We start from the raw sequence: 22,373 nt of genomic DNA, 5'->3' as shown, positions 1-22,373 counted from the left end.
TGCCCTGTTTTCCATACAAGCTCCGGCAGCTGAAGTGACAAGCGCTAATAATGGGCTCCCGAAGGCGTGTGGTTCCTCACACTGGTCTACTGGCAAGAATTGCTTCTGCTCAGACATAGCACAGGTGTATGGAAAGTGTTTTCGGAGGCACAGAAGAGTCCCATGTATGTGCCCGGGAGGGTGGGACACAAATCCCGCCGCGGACAGGAGCCCGGATGGCTGCCCGCCTGCTGCTTGGACTCCGCTGTATGCCTGCGCCCAAGAATCTCTTGTGCTGGTGCTTTGCCCAGCCCGGTGTTTTATGTAAAGCATCAGATAAGATGATGAGACATTCTCTGAAGTATAGAGCTGGCAGAATCATCGTATTCTGCACCTGTACTGAAATTTCCAGACAGGTGGCATGGAACCTGGTCTGGGGACTAAGTGCAGGCCACCCACATGGAGAGTGGCCTGTGACCACCCCCACCAGCCCGCCGTAATTCCCACGTACAGAGCTGTCCCTCTCCCTGTCTCTCTCTCCCACCTGCAGAGAAAGTCCCCCTCCCTCTCCCTTCTTCCCTGTACCCAGTGCAGACCTCGCAGCACTCAGCAGTCTCGGGTTGCTCGTGGGAACATGTGTGGGCTGGGGCTCCTCAGAAAATGTGCCTCGTGTACACCCTTCAGTGGTAGGGAGGCAGGACTGTCCCACTCCTGATGAACCCGGTAGTGATTTTGAGTGGGCCCAACTAATGCTGGTTTGGGTTTTCCTGTCATTTAGTATCTTAAAACAATTTCACCATTGAAAGAGTGATTTCTGTTGGTTTCAGGAAGCCTGCATATTTTATCTCACTTGTAAGAGGAATTCTGGCCATCAGATGGTCAGTCCCCTTTCACTAAGAGCTTCCTCTCCAGCTCGTTCCCCGGGCCCAGACCTGGGGGCTGGCCGGTCCTTCTCACAGGCGCTTTCAGGGCCTAGGCCGGCACTCGACAGGGTAGCTGGACCCCGGAAACACTGTGGGGGGTGGAATGAAAACCCATGGACATAGCCCTTCTCCTTCTTCCCTTACCCCGTCCTCACAGGCTGGGAGCCTGTCATGGTGCCGTGACTGTTTTCCTCTGGCACAGGAACTTGTAGACCTCCAGAAAGTGTTTTCAGAGCCGGGTGTTGTCATCCACGGGAGAACATGTCGTCACTGCACCTTGGCGGCCTCTTACCCCTCGGCTATCTTTCCCCCACCTTCTGTTCTAGACCTGCAGATTCATGTTCTCCGTTCCTTCCTGTCAGCAGCTCCTGGATGTCCTCCCGTGCTCATTCGCTTGGACCCAATAAGCTCAGAAAAGTGGGTGCCCGCCGTCGTGAAGTCAGGCGGTAATTGCCCAGCCCCAGAGTCACGCACCCGGGTGCCTCTGACTGTCTCTCAAGCGGTCTTCAATCAACGCATTCAGGCTGATGGCTGTGAAAGGTTCAAATGTAAACCTAAATTCGAAAGGGGAAAATAGTAGTTGGCACCAACCTGAATTATTAGTGAGCCATGTGTATCTTAAAGATAGAAGTACACTCGTTCTCTGTGGTGGTCTCCTGGGAAAAGCCGTGCCGGTGGTATTCGTGGGAAATCCAGCACAACCATGTGCACATTCAGGAGACCGCTCCCCGATCCAGGGGTTCTCAGTATTTGGACTTGGAGGGGAAGTTAAGAAAGATGAAGACAGAAGTACCCAGAGGAAGAGAGTCAGGTCTTCTGTGGAAAGAACATCCGTTCAAGGGGGAAGGAGTCCTGGAGGGGTCCAGCCTCGCTCGTTTCTGCCCTGAAAATGCACCCACTGAAGTTCGTGCCCCTGATCCACTGGCTGCTTTGACTGTAATCAATCCCCCGCCCCACCCTGAAGTATCAGATTGGAGTTATCGTGTTGTAGCCTTGGATAATGCTTCCTGATTGCTGAAGAAGGGCTGGATGTTGGGTATCTTGACTTAATACAAAAAAAAATCACACCAAAGAAGACCTGATTACAATGTGTGCCATGGAAAGAAGCAGACTTGAACATTTTTGGAATACAGAAGGTACACTGCTAAATATTCAACAACAACAAAAAACAGAGAGAAGGAAGAGGGTGTGTGTGTGTGTGTGTGTGTGTGGCCTAAAAACCTGGGAGCCAGGCAGCAGGATGCCGGGACAGCTGATGAATTAGAGGGGAGATTCAGGAAGGCAGGCCGAGGCTCGCGGCAGCAAGGGCCATCACAGCAAATTGCTGCCTGCCTTCGGACGCCGCGCACTGCGGAATGCGCCCTGACTGTGATTTAGCAGCCGTGGCAAGAGACGGGCGCCCTGGGCCGCTGCCACCTCTGTCTGAGTGCTCAGGACTTCGTTTCTGCATCCTGGTGTTTGCCAGCTTCTTCCCTGTTTCCCACTTCTCCTTTAAGTGTGTTTCTTAGGAAAATCGTCATTGGTTTATTAAAATGTAAATGCTTCATCAAAACGTGTATTTCTTAGATCAGGCATGAGACAGTTCCCTGAATTTATTTATCTGTCTCTTTTCATAGTAAGGCAGGGTGATTCAGATCTGTTGGTAGAACCATAAACAAGCCGAGTAGATTGGCTTTGTTCCTCAGAAGCAACGATTTCTTAGAGTAGGAGGAAGGCCCTTTTAAACTGTAAATCACTCCAGTCCATTCTCAGCTCCCGTTCAGTGCCTGGTCGCCCAGCACTGTCGCACGGACACACAGAGCGGAGCCGAGCCCTGGCCGCAGTGTCAGCACCGCCCTGCCTTTCAGAACACGGTGCCTCTTGGCGGTGTGCTCAGTTCTTTGTGTCCCCGACTCCGAATGGCCTTATTCTTTGTTTCTCTCTCCCTGCTTCCAGATCTCACCCCCAAGTACTTATGTTCCTTTTACTTTTCCTTTTTTTCCCTCAAGAAAAAAAGTGATGAATGGAGGCAAGTCCGTCAGACAAAGAAAAAGATAGGCCTGGGCTGTGTTTTCACCTTCAGATTTCCAGACATAAAGAAGAGGCAAATTCCACACCCACAGCTTTTCTCTCTCATATGAAAATAGATTTTCCATGAAATCATGAGCCCTTTCCCCCAAACTGCTACCCTCGCAGTGCATGCTCTGCCTTCTCCGGTTACTCCTCCTGCTGTAAGAAGATTTCACGTATCCGTAGGGCTGTGAGCCGGCAGCAGAGGAAGAGAACGTGGAGGGGCGGGGGCTGGGGGTGTTCAGGGAAGCGATGACACATTTCAGGTAAATCGCTGTCAGAGACGTGACATTTTCATTCATAGCTTTGTCAGAGTAACCTTTGGGGGAAAGGGGGAGAATTGTCTTCTCCCACATGAGAGGTTGCCATTCATGTATTAATTTGCTGTTACGTTTAAAAAAAAGAAAGAAAGAAAGAAACAACATACAAGGAAATCATTTATCTTTTTATGATCTGTTTTTCTCCCCGGAACGCCTCCTTCCCTTTTTTTTTTTTCCTCTCTGGGAAGTATGTTTTCAGCAGCTCCTGCTTCTTCCTGAGGCTCTGATACTTGAGTCTGCATGTACCTCCTGTGCTTGCGTGCCGTGGCCTCGCAGGACGTGGCGGACGAGGACCCCCCCCCCCCCCCCCCCCGCCACAAGGCAGGGTGGGCCTCTTCTTCTGGCTCAGGGTGGCTTCTGCTCACAAGTGATGCCCAAATTCCGGTCTCAGCTGTTTGTACATAGCCCTGGATCCATCAGAGGTCATTTGTCCCTTACCCCTTAATAATTAAGAAGCGAGAGGGTAGACACGAGGGTAGAGGAGAAGAGAGTTCTGGTGCTTAGTCACTTGTCAGCCTTCCCTGAGTTGACCCCAACAGTGAAGGACCTTTGGCCACCCTGCCCCAACCCCCACTTTTTTTAAAGTAAAAAACTAGTAAAACTAGAAGGACTATCCAAAATGCCTTTTTATTTCTTCATCTGCTCAAGTCAAGGTAGTCTATGAATAAGCAGGCCTCCTTGTTTAGGGTTTGAGATGTATTAAGAAGTAATGACATGATCCTTACAGAGGAAATTCTAAATGCAGCCTGTTTGAAAGTCACCAGAGAGGATGGAGAGTGTTGGGAATATGATCCCATCTGTCCCTGTGGTGTCATAGATGTCCCTTCCTTCCAAAGTCCTCCTGAAGGTTTAGGAAGCTATTTCCTGTGAAGGTGTAGCTTCCGCTTTGTACCTAATTAGCTTGAGAATAAGCCAGTTCTATGCATCAAGATTCCAGATGGTGGAAGAATAAAAAGTTTACTTTGATATGCTCTTCCTTTTACAGCGTTTCTGAGATTAAGGTGGAAGATATTTTGTCTGTTCTGACAAGGGATGATTGTTTTAAAGGGAGCCGGTGGGGAAGCCAGGTGAGTTTTATTATTTATTGTACTTGCTGCGAACAGACGTGACTCATTTCTTGATCTGGGGCGGTGGAGACTTTGTGTGTGGGATAGCTCGCTCCTCTGTCAAGCAGGCGTCTATCTAAGGGACCGTGAACATTAGGTGAGGCCAAACCTGGTTTGTGTTTTGCTCTCTCTTTGCTTCCGGATGTGTTTTGCTGGTCTCGTCTGGCTAATGGGCTGCCATCCATTCTGGAAGTCCGCCAGGCCACAGCAGGCTTCCCAGAGAGGAGGTCTCATTCCGGCCCAGAGTGAGTTTGGCGGCAGTATCACACGCCCAGCCCTGGTGGTCCCCGTCCAGATGATCAGCAAGGACGACTGACTGGACCCATCTACCCAGGGCAGCATGGAAGAAATAGATCTCTCTGTGTCTCCTTTCAGACACACTTAGTTCATCCATTTTTTAGTGTGGGTGCCATACACAGAAGCGTAAAGTTGAGATCATTAGGGAGAGAAATCTGTGTTATCCATGCAGTTCCGTATGGAGATGCTGAGCATTCTTTCCTGCAGCTTCGCCCCTGCTAGGCAGTCGCTCCCCCACCCCACTCCAGCCCGTTACTCAGTACGTCACAGATATGTGTGTAATGTTGCTGAATGTAATTTTGTCTATGAAATATTAATTATTTGAATATTTTACATTTGTTTTCTTAAGCCTGAGGATAAGCTGGAAAATGAGAGCCAAATAGATCAGGCTTAAGAGTTTCTTTTATGCGTCAAGAGGTGTCTTTATTTGGATCGATCTTCTCCCTGAAGCTGGGACCTGATTTGACTGGCCCTGACTTTAGTCCTCTTGTTCCAGAGAGAACCTTATAAATGTATTCTAGAAAAGGCAGAGGGACACAGTCCCAGCCTGTGTCCCGGGCCCGTGCTGCGCTCTTAACATGCTTGGTCCCGTTTAATCCTGCCACAGACCCCAGCAGGCGGGTGCTCTTGTCCCATGTCCTAGGTGAGGTAACCAGGGCCTTGGAGGGGTGAGGGGATGTCCGCAGGGGCAGCCTCACTTCCAAGCACGTGCTCTTCTGTATTCCAGCGAGCTTCCCTTACCGCTCACGAGACCGAGGCAGTGCAGCTAGACGGCTGCTCAGTCCGGTAGTGTTAGCCGTCGTCGTCGTCGAGCTGAGACTTGGTCAGTGAATGCCCCCACAACAGAGATCCCTGTAAGCAAGAGAAGCAGTTAAAGACTCAGTTGACCAACAGTTGTTTTAAGCGATCTTTCGTTATGAAACATCCCATATAAATATGGGATTGTCAAGGAGCGGACCAGTCACCGAACACTCATTGGTCCTGGCACGCGTCTTCTGAAGCTGCTTCTACGTAGGGTTTTCCGTGTTCCCTTGGACACTTCATTACAGCTCCAGGACAGCGTGGGGGAGGCAGGGGAACCGTTCCCGTGGGCAGCGTAGCATAGAGGTGAAGGGCATGGCCTCAGGGTCCGACTCCTCTTTTTTTTTTTTTTTTTATTTAAGATTTTATTTATTTATTTGAGAGAGAGAGAGGAACACAAGCAGGCGGAGTGGGAGAGGGAGAGGCAGGCTTCCCGCTGAGCAGGGAGCCCAGCATGGGGCTCAATCCCGGGACTCTGGGATCATGACCTGGGCCGAAAGCATGCAGTTAATGACTGGGCCACCCAGGCACCCCCAGGGTCCGGTTCCTAATCCCCATTGTAGCTCTAGCCAAGTCGTGGACCTTCCTAAGCCTCGGTTTCTTCAAATGTCAGACTGAGATCATGTTAGTATTCTTCTCGTTAGGAGGTTGGAGGACTGAGTAAGAAAGAACCTGAAAACCCCAACGCAGGTTCTGAAGCATGTTTGTCGTCCTCGTCGTCATCAGTTAGTAGCGGATGTGGAGTTCAAAGTTCAGACCGTGAGCCGAAGCCCAGTGCTTTCTGCTGTGTCACCTGGAACATTAGCATCTGCCTGCTCTCTGGAAATAAGAGTGAGCAGTCACGAAATGAGACTAAAAGGTTCATTCCAATCTCATCTTTACTTACACTGCTTCTGGAACTGGCTGAGTTGTCGGTGTTTGTGCCTGAACCGGGCACACATCAGTTCTGTCCGGGGAGCTGATCGTCAAGTGCATCTGTGGAGGGAGCCCCTGCTGCAGACACTCCCCTGGAGAGGGAGCAGAGCAGCTGCCATGCCCCTGCTCTTCCAGGAGCAAGCCACGGCCGTTTCTCCACTGCTGCCCTTCAGGGACCTCGTGTGTTGGCTCCTCCCTGTAAGTCCCTTCCTAGGACCCCGAGGCAGACAGACGTTGGGTTTGAGTCCCTGCTAAACAGCTGGTGGTTCTGCAACCTTGGGCAGGTTGTCTTCTCTCCAGCCTGAGTGTTCCCATCTGTAAACTGAGAACAAGGGTGCCCATCTTGTATGTTGCTGTGAGGTTGACCTAAAGTGAGGCAGAAAACACTCCATGCACTTTTGGGCCGTGTCAGTTTGTCCCAGCCCCAAGCTCCTGCCTTGGTGGAGAGGGACAAATAGAATATTTTTATATTTTTAAGGTGTGGTGAACTTCGTTTTTAAAAAGAAAAAACACTCGGGGCTCCTGGGTGGCTCAGTCGGTTAAGCGTCTGCCTTCTGCTCAGGTCATGATCTCAGTGTCCTGGGATCGAGTCCCACATTGGGCTCCCTGTTCAGTGGGGAGTCTGCTTCTCCTTCTGCCTCCCCCCCAACTCGCTCTCTCTCTTAAATAAATAAATAAAGTCTCTTTTAAAAAAAGAGAAAAACCACTCAGCAAGGTTGGGTTTTCACTGATGCCGAAATAACTGGTTAGCTTAGAAAACTAATCATAAAAGGTCCTGCGTGTCCCATTGATGCAAACCTGGCTTAGTTGACTCGAATTCAGAGGCCAAAGAGAAACTAAATGAAATTGACTGCATCACTAATTATCACAGAGATCTACAGCCTAAAAGAGTGTTTTACGTGTGTGATCCATGTGAATAGTAAGATGAATAAAGTAGGTGCTAGGTACAAGTTTTAGTTCTGTTTCTCCTAAGAAATGCAGTATGTTTTAATTGCTGTTCTCAGGTTGGGCAGTTCTGTCTAACACACGAACCGGTGCAGACAGATTAATGTGGTCTCAGTAAATAGGCCTTTTAAACACGTAGCCAGGCACCTCATTATAAGGCCCTCTTCTCCTCACTCGGTTGAAGTCCATTGTAAATGTCCCTTTGGCACATACATTTTTGGGCTGCTGTGAACAGAAAGAAAGTGAGTGAAGCATCTGTAAAATGTATATTTCATATTTAGGTATATAAAATATATATGGCTACGTCTGGGCGTGCGAATGTTCACCCACCTACAAAGAGAATAAATTTGATCTTTCAACTTTACTGGGAAGCACTCAGAAGGTTCTCTGGAAGCATGAGGGTGAAACTTGGCAATCAAGTGATTAAAACAAAATCCTTTCGTTTAGTTTTTTAAAATACCTTAGAAGTTAGCAATATCAAGATGTGCTTCCAAAAAAAAAAAAAAAACAAACCAGCCTCCCCCCACCACTGCTACCACCTAAAAGTTTTTACAACAACAACAAAAAATGAAGCCCGAGTAGCTTCAGCTCATCTGATGCCTCTTGATGGGTGTGAAATTTTCATATTCAAAGTACGCACACACCCCAACATGTTTTTTCTACGAGTTTTTTTGTTCTGTGAAATATGCCTGTGAAGGGACCTTTACAAAAAAAACGGCCATGGTGAGATATTAAAATGAGATCAGCAGCCCCTTCCCTCAGTCCCTTTGATCGACTCTCCTCTCTGGGATCAGTAGGGCTTTACGGACTAAGGAGTACAGAGTGTGGACCGTTGGAACTGCATTTTCCTAAGCTAGCCCTGGTCCACTAGTTGCAAGTTAGCTTCATTAACCAGCGCTGGGTCTGTGCGTCTTTGCGGGGGGTGGGGGGGGTACCAGTCCTGCAGGGCAATCGTGCGCCCTCCGGGCTTTGACCCGCTCTCATTACGGCAGCATTTTACCTGTCTGGGGCTGAGATGGTGCTGCGTGCGTAAGTCTGCCATGTCTTCAGTTTAAATTTAGACTGTCCTCCCCAGAAGACAACTGAAAAATACCTCATTCTCAAGAGGGGTAATTTTAAAATAAAGTATTTCTGGAAGTGGGGTTAGTGGGAGAAAGATATGCTTTTTCTTGAGTATATGATGTTTTCTGCATTGAATTTTTCTTATATTTTACTAAAACTGACCTCATCATTTCAAATGTGTGAACCTAGTTTTATCGCCTTTTTTCTACCTATTTCACTTGTACACACACATTATATATGTGTGTGTGTATGTAATTTTTTTTTTTGGTTGGGAAGAAAAGATGCCTCATTTTGAAACCTAAAGGGGGAATAAGAAAAGCCCTTTGTAATATATTGCCATATTATCACTAAATCCCCTGACAGTTGTGACACAGAAGCAAGTCACCTGTCACTTAAGCTTGAGGTCTCTTTAATTTTCTCCTGGAATTCGCACCAGGCTGTCTTTAATTTGAGGCCTTTATTGGAATTCTGAAACCTCTCTGCCTCCCTGGCTCTCAGATCTATTCTGAGAGCTGTTACAGAATGTATACAATAACCAACAGAGGGATTCGAGCGGGCTGGAGCTCTGTTTATCTAACACTCTAGAGGGATTTTTGTGCTTATTCGGTCCTGGCTGCCCGGCTTTCAATATCGCTTTGACAACCATTCTGCCCTTCTCATTAATTTTAAACAGTTAAAACACAGGAAAAAGAGGAAAAAGTTTTCATTATTAAAGTGCTTTACTTTTTAATAACAGAGGATTCTGTCCGCCAGGGGAAAGGGCATCCTCGCTAATTTCACATTCATATTAAAAAAAACACACACACACAAGGAAGGTGACAGTTGCCTTGCTGAGGTGGCTTAACGAAAGGGGGGCAGCAAAAAAAAAAAAAAAAAAGTTTGCATTTCACATCAGTTAAAAGGGTAAAAAAAAAACAAAACCCTTGTTAATGACAATAGCAAATGTCCACTTTCATAACACAGCTCCTGAGTGACTTTTCTCTTGACATTTGAGTGGATAAAACCCTTAGGGGGACCATGTACTATGAAATCAGCTAGACTGTCATCAACCAAACAGGTAGCAGGAATGATATGACGGAGCTAAAAACATTTTCAGGTTGTTAAAGTCTCTATTAATACAGAGAGGGACGTCGACCCAAAGAATGAGGTCTTTTTCTTCTCTCCCCTTTGTTCTTCCTCTGGTAGCTTTAAAAGTGGAAGAGACTTGGGAGCCTAGGTTAGGCACAGGGCGCTAGACACAGGCGTGGGCACCCTGTCCTCTACGGGGTTTAATGGAACAGGGACTGGGGCTCACACAGTCTGTCTCCTGGTGACCCACGTACACGGTGGGTGTTGGTTACTGTAGAGACTAGCAGCATCTCTGAGAGAATCCATGTCTTTGGGGAGACATATTAGCCAGATTGAGTTTGGAGAATCTGGGTTCTTTAGATCTCAGTTTCACATTCAGTAAAAAGCATTCATGTTTGTTTTAAGACATAGGAAACAGGGGCACCTGCCTGGCTCGGTCGGTAGAGTATGTGGCCCTTGATCTCAGGGTCGTGAGTTCAAGCCCCACATCGGGCTTAGAGCTTACTTTAAAAAAAAAATAGGAAACAACACTCGGTTTTAGGGGGATGTAAAGAAAGGAAATCTTTTCTCTGGGATTTTTGAAGAATGAAAAGGATATGATTTTTTTTTTATTTTATTAACGTTTTCCATCTCTAGAACTTTAGTGCATACAGATGTCACTCCTGACACAGGGATGGTTTGCTGCAGAGATCGCGGGGTCATCTCTGAATGTGGTGTAAAGGAACACCCCACTCCTTCATAGGTCCCTGGCATCCAGCACAGTGGTCCCAGGCTGAAAGAATGGATCTGAAACACTACATGTCTGAGCCTCCCTAGGAATGAGGGAGCATGCTGTGAAATTCAAGGACAGGCCAAGTTTTAGGCAGGCGCCTGTGGGGCATTCTTAAAGATAAGGTCCCATTGTTCCTCTGAGGAGCGTGGGGGGGAGGGGAGATTTAAGGCCTCGGTAGGACACACAAGTCATGTGAAACCTGCCTGTGTTCAGTGATGTTTTTAAATGCCCAAATTGGACTCAGAAAATTCCAGAGTCTCCAGTGGGCATTCATTCTGAACAAGAGGCCAGGAGGACGAGTAAGTAGGTAAACAAGTAAATAAATAGACCCGATCTTCTCCCTCACAAAGCCATCGTCATCTTTGCTTGACTTTAACATCTTTATAGCTCCTGTTTTTCCTCTAGTAATATTGAAAGGATTACCCTTGTTGGCCCCTCGGTGGCTACCGGGTGATTTTACTGTTATTAAATCTATTATAAAGTGCTTCATTATTCCTGACTCTGACTCTGTCTCTTCTTTAATCCTTCCGCCACCCTCCCAGAAATCCCGTGCTGCTGGCCCCCAGGAAATCCGAGAGCGAGCCACAGTCTTGCAGACGGTATTTGAAGATTACGTGCACTCCAGTGAGAGGAGGGTCTCCTGGGCAAAGAAAGGTTGGTGGATTTCGTAGGTGCTTGTGGATGGATAGCCCCCAGAATGCTGTCCCCACCTCCACCTGCACGCCCCGGACGGGCTGAGAGGCCAACGGGGGGTCTCTGCTCTCCAGCAAAAGCCTTCAGTCTCCCTTGTTCTGCAGGGTCTGGAAGCAGGCACGGAAGGCTTTAAAGCGATATTAAATGCTAATTTTATCCTTCCCCATGTTTCGCACAAATGAGGCTTTATCTTGGCTTACATAGAACTAGAACTTTGACCCAGTGACTTGGATCTCAGGGATCCATTTTTGTCTTTCTTTGAAAACTGGATAGACAAGATGTGACACGTCAGCAGAGACCATTGTAGGCATGGAAATTAGAGATGAAGGTAAGGACCGGAAGCATCAGACCTAAGCAGTCTCAGTTTGGACATACAAAGGAAGATGAGAAAGAACAGTTCTAAGGGAGGACCCTAGACCTTGAACCCAATTCCTTGGAAATTTATAGGAGAGCTAGGTGTTCATTTAATATTCAGGCCCTCTTATCGGATAACTTGGCTCCTGGGATCACCAGGCATTAGTGGGGTCTCAGCAGTTCGCCGGAGCACTGAGCAGAGCATGCGGGAAAGGGCTTAGAACAGCTGGGTGTTTCTTGCGGCGGCGTGCTGTGCGTCATGGCTGCTGACTGTGTCGCCCGTGCCAGTGAGACGCAGTCCATGCTGGGGGGCCCTGGCTTCTTTCTGGTAGTTACCTGCTATTTTGAGAAGAATGCCAGGCTGGCTTACCAGTATGTGAAACACCACGGTATCATCTTTTCCTTTTATGAATTGAAAATTAAAAAAAAAAAAAGTCATTCTTCTAACAAATAGTTCTTGAATTCGTCACTGTTCTAGGTGCTTGGGATACATCAGAAATCAAAACAGAAATCCTGACCTCTTTAACATTCTAGTGGGGGAGCAGGCAGCACAGTAAAAATAAATAAATAAATAAATCTTTTTAAAGATATTAAGAACTATGGAAAAAGCAGAGCAGGTAAGGGAGGTGAAGGGGTAACTGGGCAGAATGCATTTTACATAGAGGGTCAGTGTGAGCCCTGCTGGGAAGGCAGCACCGGCAAATTGCGGGTCACACACTGCTGCGACAGGAGGGTGTGCCAGGCCCAGAGGAGCTCTGGGGGGCAGGGTGGCCACAGGAGGGGAGGGCCCCGCACAGCCGAGGAGGCTTGCAAGCTGTCGGGGACTTTGGGGGACCCCAAGGGCAATGGGGAGCCATTGCAGGACTTGGAGCAGAGATTGGTGTGGCCCACAGAGGTTGGAAAAGATGGCCGGTGTGAGAGTAGACTGGGGGGGCAAGGGCGGGTACTGGGGGACTGGTTACAGGCAGTTATGGTCATCGGGAAATCAAGAACAAGAACGGGTTAGTCGGCAGATGTTTTTGAGTGCCTACTGTATACCCTGGCACACTATAAAAGCAGCCCTTGGTTGTTGCTGTCGCACTGGAACAAATCAGAACTACGCGAGATGAAAGATGAAGTCCCAGTGATGGCCCCATAACCACGGATGTATAATTAGCGTGTATCCTTCTGGACCGCTTTCTCGTAGTACCCTGTCCTCACATTTCCCTCAAGTGAATTCAGCAGTTCCTAAGGGTTTTCCTCAGAACCTACTTTTAGAGAAGTCCCGGCACACGCCTCTCCAGAGGAATAGATTATTTGTCACGGCGTAACTACAGACGTCGGGCATCTGTTGACGGGCCCGGTGAGCCTGCTGGGTGGTGCGTCACGAGGCGCGGGGCTGCAGGCTTTCTGGGTTAATAGCAAAGCGGCGATGAAGAGAAATCAGTCAAGGCCACGCCGTCATCTGCGTCGTCGGTTTTGAGGTCAGAGGTGTTTTGGATCTCCTGGCGAGACCACGACTGCCTCAGGGGGTCTGGTCGGCAGAGTGAGGCTGCAGGAAGGAGTCCTTAGAGAGGGGGCTTTGGTTTTCGGTCGTCGTCGTCACCGCTGATGTTGGTCATGCCAAGAAGCAGGCAGAGTCACTTGTCTTCTCTCTGAAGGATATCGGAGTGGGGCCACTCTGCAGTGTTGAGGCACCGGGAAGTGAACAGGCATTTTTCTCCTCTGCTAATTGATTTCCACATCAGATCGGTGGCAGTCTGGGAGGAGGCCGCTTGTGGTAGGTCTCAGCCGCTCCGCGCCTCCCTCTCCTGGTGCTCAGCGTGCCGAGCTGGGGGGGGGGAGCATACACATAAGCGGCCCTGCAGACGTGTTGAGTTCACGATACTGCACCCCACAAGTCGAAACTATCTTCTGTGCTTCCATCTGCATATGCAAATTCCCCACTGCTGACGTGCCTCCCTTTTATGCCATTTCAGAGCCCACCTCATGAATAATTAACAAAGCAGCTGGTTTTTGCCTTTATGGCAGAAAACTAGTTAGAAACTGGGCCAAGTATGCATTTGTTTTCCTTTTGCCTTTCCTGACCCAGTTATTGTTAATAACCAGCGTTTAATTGTTGTCAGTTTCCAGAAGCAGTCACCCCTTCCCCTCCTCATTTCTTGCCTCCTTTAGCTAGATTCAAGGGGTTAAAAACTGTGGTAACAGAAGTTTGAACTCCAGACTCCTGAACAAAAGTTTCAGAGACTGGAGTCCTTCACCTGCAAACCACCGCTTTCCGGTGGTGAGGCCCCTCCAGTTTTCCAGGGCCGCATGCGGACGAGTTGTGCATGGCCTGGAAGGGCCGCTTCTCAAAGTCGGGAACACCCAGACCACTGATGACAGATCAGCCCCTCCCTCAGTGTGAGTGCAGGTAGGCAGGTGCCCGCGCCTTTACTCTGCACAGGCGGTCGTCCTTCTGGGTGAGGGGCGGGTTTCTCTCCTGTCTACCTCTTTGATCTTAAGTATCATCCATAAGATACTACTATTCCTGATCAGATGGCCAAGAATAAATCTGATTTTAGGAACAAGGACGAAATAGACTTCCCTTTGTCGTCTCCCTTATGGCTGTGAGATAGGAGCCTGTGACTCGAGCACGTGCTCTAAGTGGCTACAGCTTCCTCCGCCATCCCGGATAAATGCCCTCTTTCTCTGCTCTCCACTCCTCTGGGCCCCACAGCCCTATTCCCGCCACACGTTCTCGACACTGCCCCTGGGAAGCATCTACAAACAGCTTCTGCTGAAGTTCCTGCTTCCCTGAACCATCCAAACACGGGAGGCCATTCAGGGATGTGAGGACAGCCAGGTGTCGCTGGCCCAGTGAGACAGGAGCCTTGAGGACAAGGAGGGTTAGTAAAAATACGCAGCGTGAAATGCTGCCTGAGCAGTTGTGTGGGGAGAGGACACGTCTGCCATTTCTTGGCAGCTCGTTACGCCTGTAGAGCTGTTAGCTGGGCACCTGCGTCTCCTGGGACAGAGCCTTTCCATCCTCAGCACTGAAGTTTGGTGCAGGAAGAGGGGGCTGACATGCTCATGCGGGAGAGCGGTGTGCATGAGGAGGCCTGGGCCGGCCTTTGGGCGACTGAGACTGTGAAGGGGCAGAGTCTTGGCCTTGGCTTGGTGTGGCTGCAGGCGGCTTTGTTAGACCACGAGTCAGGGTGGAGGCTCAGGAAAGGGGCGGGGCGGGGCGTGGGGGAGAAGAGACCCGTACCCCCTGCGGCCGCGGCAGCCGGGCTTTCCCGAGGACTGGAGTATGTAGCTCCGTGTCTGGAACCTGGCGTCAGAACCTGCAGACAGTGTAGACCATGTGAAGTGTTAAAGATTTCCCCTGAAAAAGCGAGTCCCCAGTTATTAAAAAGGGGAGTAAGCATGGATTTACGAGAGGGGTGCAGAGGAGTTGCCTTGGTTATTATTTCTCATCGATTGGGAAAAGGAGTTCACTTTACTCAGTAAATAGAGCTTTCATGGATTCCCAGGATCCTTCCAGGAGCTGATCTGCTAAAATGACACTTTTTATTACTGTTCATAAACGCCAATCTCCAGGTGCTGCTGGGATATTACGTTTAAGCTGTGGGCAAACTTGCCAGTCCAGTGGCTCAACAAGCAAGGGCGAGAGAGGCTGGTGTTTAGCGCCTGCTTTTCCATGAGACGAGCAGCGCTGGGCTCTGGCTTGGCCAGTGGAAGAGCGGGGCTTGGAAGGAAAATGAGCGGTGATGGGGTTAGGGCCCCTTCAGAGCCATCCCCTCCTGCCCCGTTGCAGTGAGAAGAGGCAGACACTTGATTTTCATTGGAATTGCAATATATTCAAGGGGGACTGGGCGTAGGAACGTCTCTCTTTCCTCAAAGGAATATCGAGTCAAGGTGTAGCCAGAGCTCCACGCTCCCAGACCATGTCTGCCTTTTCTCTGGCCAGCGCTGGGCTCTAGAACAGGGATGCCTTCTTCTTCACTTTAAGACAGGACTGAAAGCTCCAGGATGCGGTGTCGGACGGCCATCCCTAGACTGTTGGCAGTTCTCAAGGGAGGAACTGTTTTGCGGGCTGTTTCAGAAATTTAGTAATTGCCTTCCTCCTTTTTAAAATTCTGTTTTTATTGCCTTTTTTATGCAGTTTTCAAATGTGTAAGAAGCACTGTATCAGTAAATCTTAGATGCTTTAGAATGAATTTGGTTTTCAAATCCCAGGAGTCCACGAAGAAGTAGCAGCCTTCCCTGTGGATGGGGCGCTGGAGGCGGGGCTTGGGGCGAGCAGCCTTACCGCGGTAGTAGCACGGCTTGGCGATAAGCAGAATGACAAGCGCGGTAAAGCCTTTGGAACCTTTTGAATTTGATGACATGTGCTGCATGTATTAGCTATGCAAAAAATAAATGAAATTGAATTAAGAAAATGTTTTCCTAACGTAAAGGTCTCATGATCTCGAAGAAACATTGACCATGTTTCTTCACTCATTCCGCTTTTCATTCATTTATACAACGAACGCTTACCAGCTGCTTGCTGTGTCCCAGCTACTATGCGAGGCCCCAAGCCCGTCACGGAGGAGAAAACGGGGCCCCAGCCCTCCAGGGTGAGGACGCACTGCACAGTAAAATCTGAAAATAGATTGGGTTTAGTCAAAAGATGCTTGTGTTCTATAGGCTAATATTTTTGAGGAATTAAAAAAAAATACACAAGTATAGATTTAGGTGGTTCCTTTATATGGTGCTGTCCTGGGTGTGTGTCACGCGTTGCCCAGCAAGATAAAGTGGGCAGGATAGCCATTAGGCCAGGGCACGTGGCGTGCTCCGAGCCTCCGTCTTGACCTCTCTGACCCTCATTCCCTCCCAGCTCTGCAGGCCTTCATCCGAGCGTATGCAACTTACCCCCGGGATCTGAAGCACATCTTCCATGTCCGGTCGCTCCACCTCGGCCACGTGGCTAAGAGCTTCGGCCTGAGAGATGCCCCCCAAAATCTTAGTGTCACAGCTTTGAAGAAAAGGCAGGCAAACCTGAACAGGTAAGCTGAGCGGAGTTTGCGCTGTGACCAGTGGCTGTGCGTCAGGTGGGTGTGGGGAGCTGTGCACACCGCGGCAGCAGGGGGTGGTGTACTAGGCTGCGGCGTGCTCTGTGTGCACTCTTCTGTCTTTGGTTCTGGTGGGAAGTTATCACCAGTGTCTGCCCCTCTCTCAGCATAGTAAGTGCTTGGAGCAAGAGGAAAAATACCTCATCTGAATGTTTTTAAGGCACCTGCAGAAATGCAGTGGGGTCTCCTGTCGGGTCCAGAGGTCGTGGGGATATTATTGGGGCTGCAAGACAGACCTGTTGGGCTGTCCTCACTGCCCCCCAGCAGAGTGACTCTGGGACTTGCGGGAGTCAGAGCTTCAGATGTGCCGTGGTTCACCCTGGAAAACCTCCAGCGCTTGTACGAAAACTTCTGGTGTGTTCTGTGAAATTTGCCTGGCCCTGTCATGGTGAGATGCGAGGAGCGGCGCATGGGGTTCCGGCTCAGCCCCCTTCTCCTGCAGGCTGGCTCTGGGGCCAGCGCTGGACTCCCTGCACCGCGCCGCTCTCCTTGGTGCTGCGCACACGCAGGGGCATGCCCCCTCCCTCCCCTGCCTCAGAAAGCAGGTTCCGTCCCAACTGTGCAGAGGTCCTCTGGAGGAGTGTGAGGAGGGCTGCCCAGCAGCGTGAAGCCTGGGCTCTGAGTCCACCCCCACAGTTTTATGAGGTCCTGAAACTCCACAAAATACCTTTGCAAAAGTTCTTTCTCTCCTCAGAGACAGGGTGTACTTTAATACCAACCCCAGCCCCTTGCAGGAACCAGAGCACTTTGGATCCATGGGCCGCTTTTACGGGGAATTTGTGTAGCACGTGGATGGAAAGGATACATTGAACAACATTTGGGGGGCAGTGAACCCTTGAATGCTCTGGACAGTTATTTTGCATCGCACGTCATTCTTTTTGCTTATTAATTGCAAATGCCAAAATCCACTTGCCCTGACTCCCGAGAATCTGCGGGTGTGCCACACTTGTCCTGCACGTTCCCGCACAATGCCTGCTTGCACGTTCACCACCACCCCCCTTGTGGGGGCCTGGTTTCTCTGGAGCGCAGCGACGAAAGGGAGAGAGGGCCATCCAGTAGAGGGGAATGATCGCTGGCCCCGGAGGCAGAGGACTCGGACTTGGTTCCAGCTCCACTGCGGTGTGAGCTGCTGAGCTTTGGACCGCGTCTCTGCTTAACTTCCCAGAGCCTCGGCTTCCCCAACTATAGAAGGGAGGAGGAAACCGATGCTCTTAGCGATTTCCCAAGACTATTTTGAGAATCAGCCTGAGGGTGGGTCGTACAGATGAAGCACCTTAGAACAGAAACCTGGAGACTAGGTGGGTTAAGATTCTGGAACATCCAACGTGATCTGCTCAGGGACTTGGCATCTACAGGGCTGTTTGTAATGGGTAAAATTTGCCTAATTCTAATGCCGGGTTTGGAATTTTCCAGATAGTTGCTTTTTTTTCCCTCATATTAATACCGCTCATATAGGACCGTACTCCAGTCATTCTGTGAGGCAGGTCGTTCTCCTCATGGGGCTGTTCAGCCGTGCCCAGACAAGACTAAGACACATCCAGCTCTGGTGTCTTCCAGGCAGTATCGAGGTGCAGGGCTGCCCCTGCTACGTGTTCTGGGTGGGGCTGCAGCCAGAGGCTTCTCTGCCCATCTCCCAGAAGGAGAAGACGCCTCACATCTCCTGCCAGTCATGATGCCTGTGTGCTGGAGTTCGGCTGCTCTCCTGGGACTGGAGGTGGCTGGTATCTCTCCACGCTGACTTCGATTTTGAGTGTATGAGGCGTGTGGTCAGATCTGAGGGTGACCTCCTAGTGATCTGGAAGCCAGGCCATCCTGCCACCGTCTCTAAGGTGTTGGCACTTTGAGAAGACAGGAATGCACCTGCCAGTTGATTACTGGTAAGAAACACATATTTTGCTGACTCCCTTCCCCGCAAGTAAATACGGTCCCAGTGATTCCATTGTTCGCAGCCGGTCTACCTTTATGACTGGGAATTTCATTAGCAAGTGTTAATCCAGATAGCAGCTCTTCAGACCGGGGTGTCCGCAGCTCTTCCCCAGATCCTGGAAAGAGGAGCGGCAAGGCAGGGAGGCCATTGGGAGGGGGACTTGGAGCCAGCATTGTCCTTACCTTGAGAAGCCGCTAGGGAGAGAGCAAGCCGCCGCCTCCTGCTTCGGCCGACCCTGCTAGCAGATGGGCACCAGGACTACTATACCCCTGTGAGCAGGGGATTTAACAGGGCTTTATTTAGGGAAGAATGGGCTGATTAGCCGATAAAGAGCATGTAAGATGGTATGGGGCAGCCTTTGATGTCTGGCTGGCGCAGCAGGGAGCCGGGTGGTGAGTGACAGCAGTGTGTCACAGGATTACTCCGCCCGTGACAATACCGCTCTCTGTTCTGGCCATGTCACCACTCAGTTACAGCTACTTTTTGGGTTGTTATGCCCTTCTTTTGAAGGCATTTCTCTCCACACTCTCACATCCTCCCACCCCACCCCTGCCTCGCTCACGCAGACGGGCACTCAGGGATACAGTAGGCACCTTTTTTTATTTGGGGGAAATCTTGTCGCTCCTGCAAGAAGAATGACTTTGCAGCTAATCTGCACATGGACCGTATAATTGTGGTCAGGGTAAGCAGCAGAGAAAACTTGACAGATTTTCCACACCTCAGTCAGGGCTCAAGCAAATGCCAGTTGCTGCTTTTTGAGCGCTGGAAAGAAAAGTCCATTAAAGCCCACAAAGTGCAGAGAGTTATGCTGTGGCCACAGTGATTGTTCTGAGCTCAGGCGTCTCTGAAATCCATCTGTCAAGAAAGAGAGTGGTCCCTTATGTTTCGTATGGGTGGGTCAAGTACTAGCACCAAATTCGCCAGATTATTCTGCATTCCACTTGATGGGGTTTACTGCCTAGGATAGGGTTACGTTCTGCGCAGACCTCTGATACCTGCAAACCAAATCATCTCACGCTGAGCAAAATCCTGTCTCACCTCGTCATGCACCGAACAAGGAGTTCGTCTGGGCGTTAGAAACGCGAAGCAAGGGCAGGTTAGCTCAGGAGACTATTTCCGCGCCACAGCAAAGGGAAGTTTTATCTCGTCTGTGTGCTTTTATTCCTTTACTTGACCACTGTTCAGAGGAAGAAATGATGTCCCCAAATGAGATCTTAATCACCAGGTCTGTGTCTACTTTTTAGTCCTTAGTTCTGAAAGGGAACACGAGATGTTTCTCCCCTGCGCACAAATACAGTCATAGTTACAAAACTCTTCTGACACCTACACACAGACCTGCCAAAGCAACCCCCCATCCCAAACCCCGACACAGACATGCACACAGGGAGTCGGTGCTGGTGGTAAAATATTGAGCGGCCCCTTGGCGACATCCGTCACAAACTCGGCATTTCCCCCTGTGAACTGCAGCTCCGATTGGAAGCTTCAGTTCAGCAGTTGCTGAAGTTCAGTTCCGCAGAAGCTTCAGTTCAGCAGTTGCTTCAGCAGTTGCTTCGGAGAAGCAAACGGAACAGATCTTTCAGAATTTCCATCTTCCCAGGAGACACTGAGCCCCGGTCCTGTCTGCTGCGGGAGGGTACGGTTGTGTTGTTTGCCAGGGTGTCTGTGTAGGCAGTCACACACGAGCCGGGAGCAGGCACGCCATGGAGGGCTCTGGATCCCTCACCTGTCTGACACCGTGGAGAATGGTTCAAGAATAGAACGCCTTGCGGTGTCAGCACTGCCGTGACAATACGGAAGAGGGAGTCTGCTGGTTTTAAGCACCCTCTCTCGGGTGAGTTCTGTGCTGGAACCATGAAAGGGTCTTCTTCCCCAAACAATTTAGTCTGTAGCTACCGAAGACTTGTGTACCCCTGGCTTCTGCCACCTGTGTCTTTCTGATGTTTTTCTTAGTGCCTAGAAACATCTGGGACATCGTCTTTGTCAGTAATCCAGTAACTATGCTCTGCTGTTGTCGGCTCCCTCCTCTTAAAATTAGCAGAGGAACAACAGTCTGAATTGTTGACTCTTCTTCAAAGAAATGCAGTGTTTTATTCGTATACGTTTTCTCAAACCAGCCTTGTTACAGTGTCACCTGATCTTACCAAGCAGGGAAACAGTCTGAAATGAGGGAGCTCTTAACCCTGACTACTGGGTCTGCATGCGCGTGCGTGGCCAGTGCTCAGCAGGCTGTGGTCAGTAATACGGGTACGTGGGGGCTGGCTCCCCTGGGTCCTGGCCTCGGGACAGAACCAACAGCGCCCAAGCACCACAGAGCATTACCTTAACCTCTCTCACCCCCAGAGTTCCAGACACAGTGCGTTCTCTACAGGTGAACATCCTCTTGGAGAGGGTGCTTGCTAGACTTTTCCCATGTGAAGGATCACAAATGCTTTATTGCCGGAGTTTAAACTGGGGGTTTTGCATAGCTCCATCTGGGGCATTTTTCCGTTTTGAAGGCCTTTGCCCCGTCACTTGCTGTGATTCTCACCCTTGCCTGTTGAGTAGTTGTTAAATAAGTACCGAGGGTCCCTACTGACTAGTACTCTAATGCCCCCCCCGCCCCGTGTCTTAAAGGCCGAGCAAGGGAGAGTCACACAGTGATGAAGGCTCAGGACTGAGCTACTTACCTGTTTTTGCCCTGGGACAGCTGACTCAGCCTCCCTCTGCCTAGTCCCCTCGGCTCCCAAACAGGGGAGCTGGAGCTTCATGGTGCTGTCACGGGGACCAAGCCAGGTGAGGAGTGTAGGGCATTGACACGGTGTCGCATGTGAGCACACGGGAGCACTTGTTGCTGGGGGACGGCAGCGACAGTACTGGTGGTTCTTTGCACCCGCCTTCCCTGTCCCTGTGAGTGTCCCTGCGATGGGGAGCGGGAAATGTGGCTAACGGTCAGCTGTGCAGCACCCTTGAACTTGTCTTATCAGGAACAACCTTGAAAACGTGGAGCTGGTCCTTTCTGAGACGCACATTAAGAAGCTGCAGCTGTACCTCCCTGTAAGGCAATATTCTCGTCATTAGGAGCAGCTTGCCTGCCAATTTTTATGTGGCATTTACAACCTCTCTAATATCACTTAATTAGCTGAAGGCAAACCTGGAACCTTGCCCACTGTGAAAATTTTCTCGATTTCATTGAGCCAATTATTCTGTAAAAAAGACAGATTGGCCAAACATGAGATCAGAGGCTAGACAAAGCCACGCTTGAAAATGTGGGGATCTCTGTGAGAACCCCCCCACCCCCTGCATGTGGGCCGGATTTCTCCTTATCGGGTCCAGAGGAGCATTCAACATCATTGACTGCCCTGGCCACCTTGCACCTCCGCCGCTTCTCGAACCCTGCCATGGTCAGTGGCAGCTCTCAGCCCCTCACCTTCCTCTGGCATTCTGGAGTAGTCTGCGGCCACTCTGCTCCCCTCTGACCTGTGCTCCAGGCCGAAGAGCCTCCACAGCCCTCACCCATCACCCTTGTGGCCAGCCTTTTGCTGGGTCTCATTGCTCTAAAGACTCAGGCAAGTGACAACAGCAGACCCCTTCTTCCCAAGGACCTGCATTGTGTGGCCCCCATTTTCCCCATTCTCTCGGGGCCTTTGCCAAGCACCCTGAGGGCCTGGGCCTCTGGCCCGTTTCCCTGGCTTCACAGGTGGAGGAGGCCTGGGGATCAGCCCACAGAACATGGGGACAAGCTGGTTCAGGAAGGTCAGATCACTCAGCTTCGGCCTGAAGACCAGAGGGAAACAGCTAAGGACCGCTGGACAAAGCCTTGAGGACAGCTGGTGCACGTCCTGAGGAGCAAAGGACTAAAGTACCTGCTCTCAGACTCTTCCTGGGGAGCTGTATACAATACAGATGCCCGGGCCCCCACCCAGGCGACCGTGGTTCAGGAAAGCCTGAAGTCATGAAGAGTGGGATGGAGGTGGTCGAACTTGACAGGTCTCTAGACCCAGGTCCTCGGACTAGGTGATGGGGTGTCCTTAACACAGAAGGACAGTGAGGTGCTGGCTAAGTGTGTGTGTGCTCTGAATTGGAGGCGGGATTAATCGATGATAATTTA

The 22,373-nt window shown here is 50.1% G+C and overlaps 1 protein-coding gene across 1 annotated transcript in view; it reads left to right on the top strand.

Annotated features, from left to right (window-relative positions):
- DDX31 (DEAD-box helicase 31) overlaps window positions 1-22,373 on the top strand; it is a 70,508-nt gene that overhangs the window by 36,699 nt on the left and 11,436 nt on the right. Inside the window, 3 exon segments of the mRNA XM_026514246.4 lie at window positions 4,257-4,338; window positions 10,780-10,891; window positions 16,125-16,293. Of these exon segments, the coding sequence (XP_026370031.3) occupies window positions 4,257-4,338; window positions 10,780-10,891; window positions 16,125-16,293 (363 nt within the window).

This window comes from Ursus arctos, unplaced genomic scaffold, assembly GCF_023065955.2.
Source record: "Ursus arctos isolate Adak ecotype North America unplaced genomic scaffold, UrsArc2.0 scaffold_18, whole genome shotgun sequence".
In the NCBI taxonomy this organism is placed as follows: domain Eukaryota; kingdom Metazoa; phylum Chordata; class Mammalia; order Carnivora; family Ursidae; genus Ursus; species Ursus arctos.
This window is presented reverse-complemented; position numbering and strand designations above follow the sequence as displayed.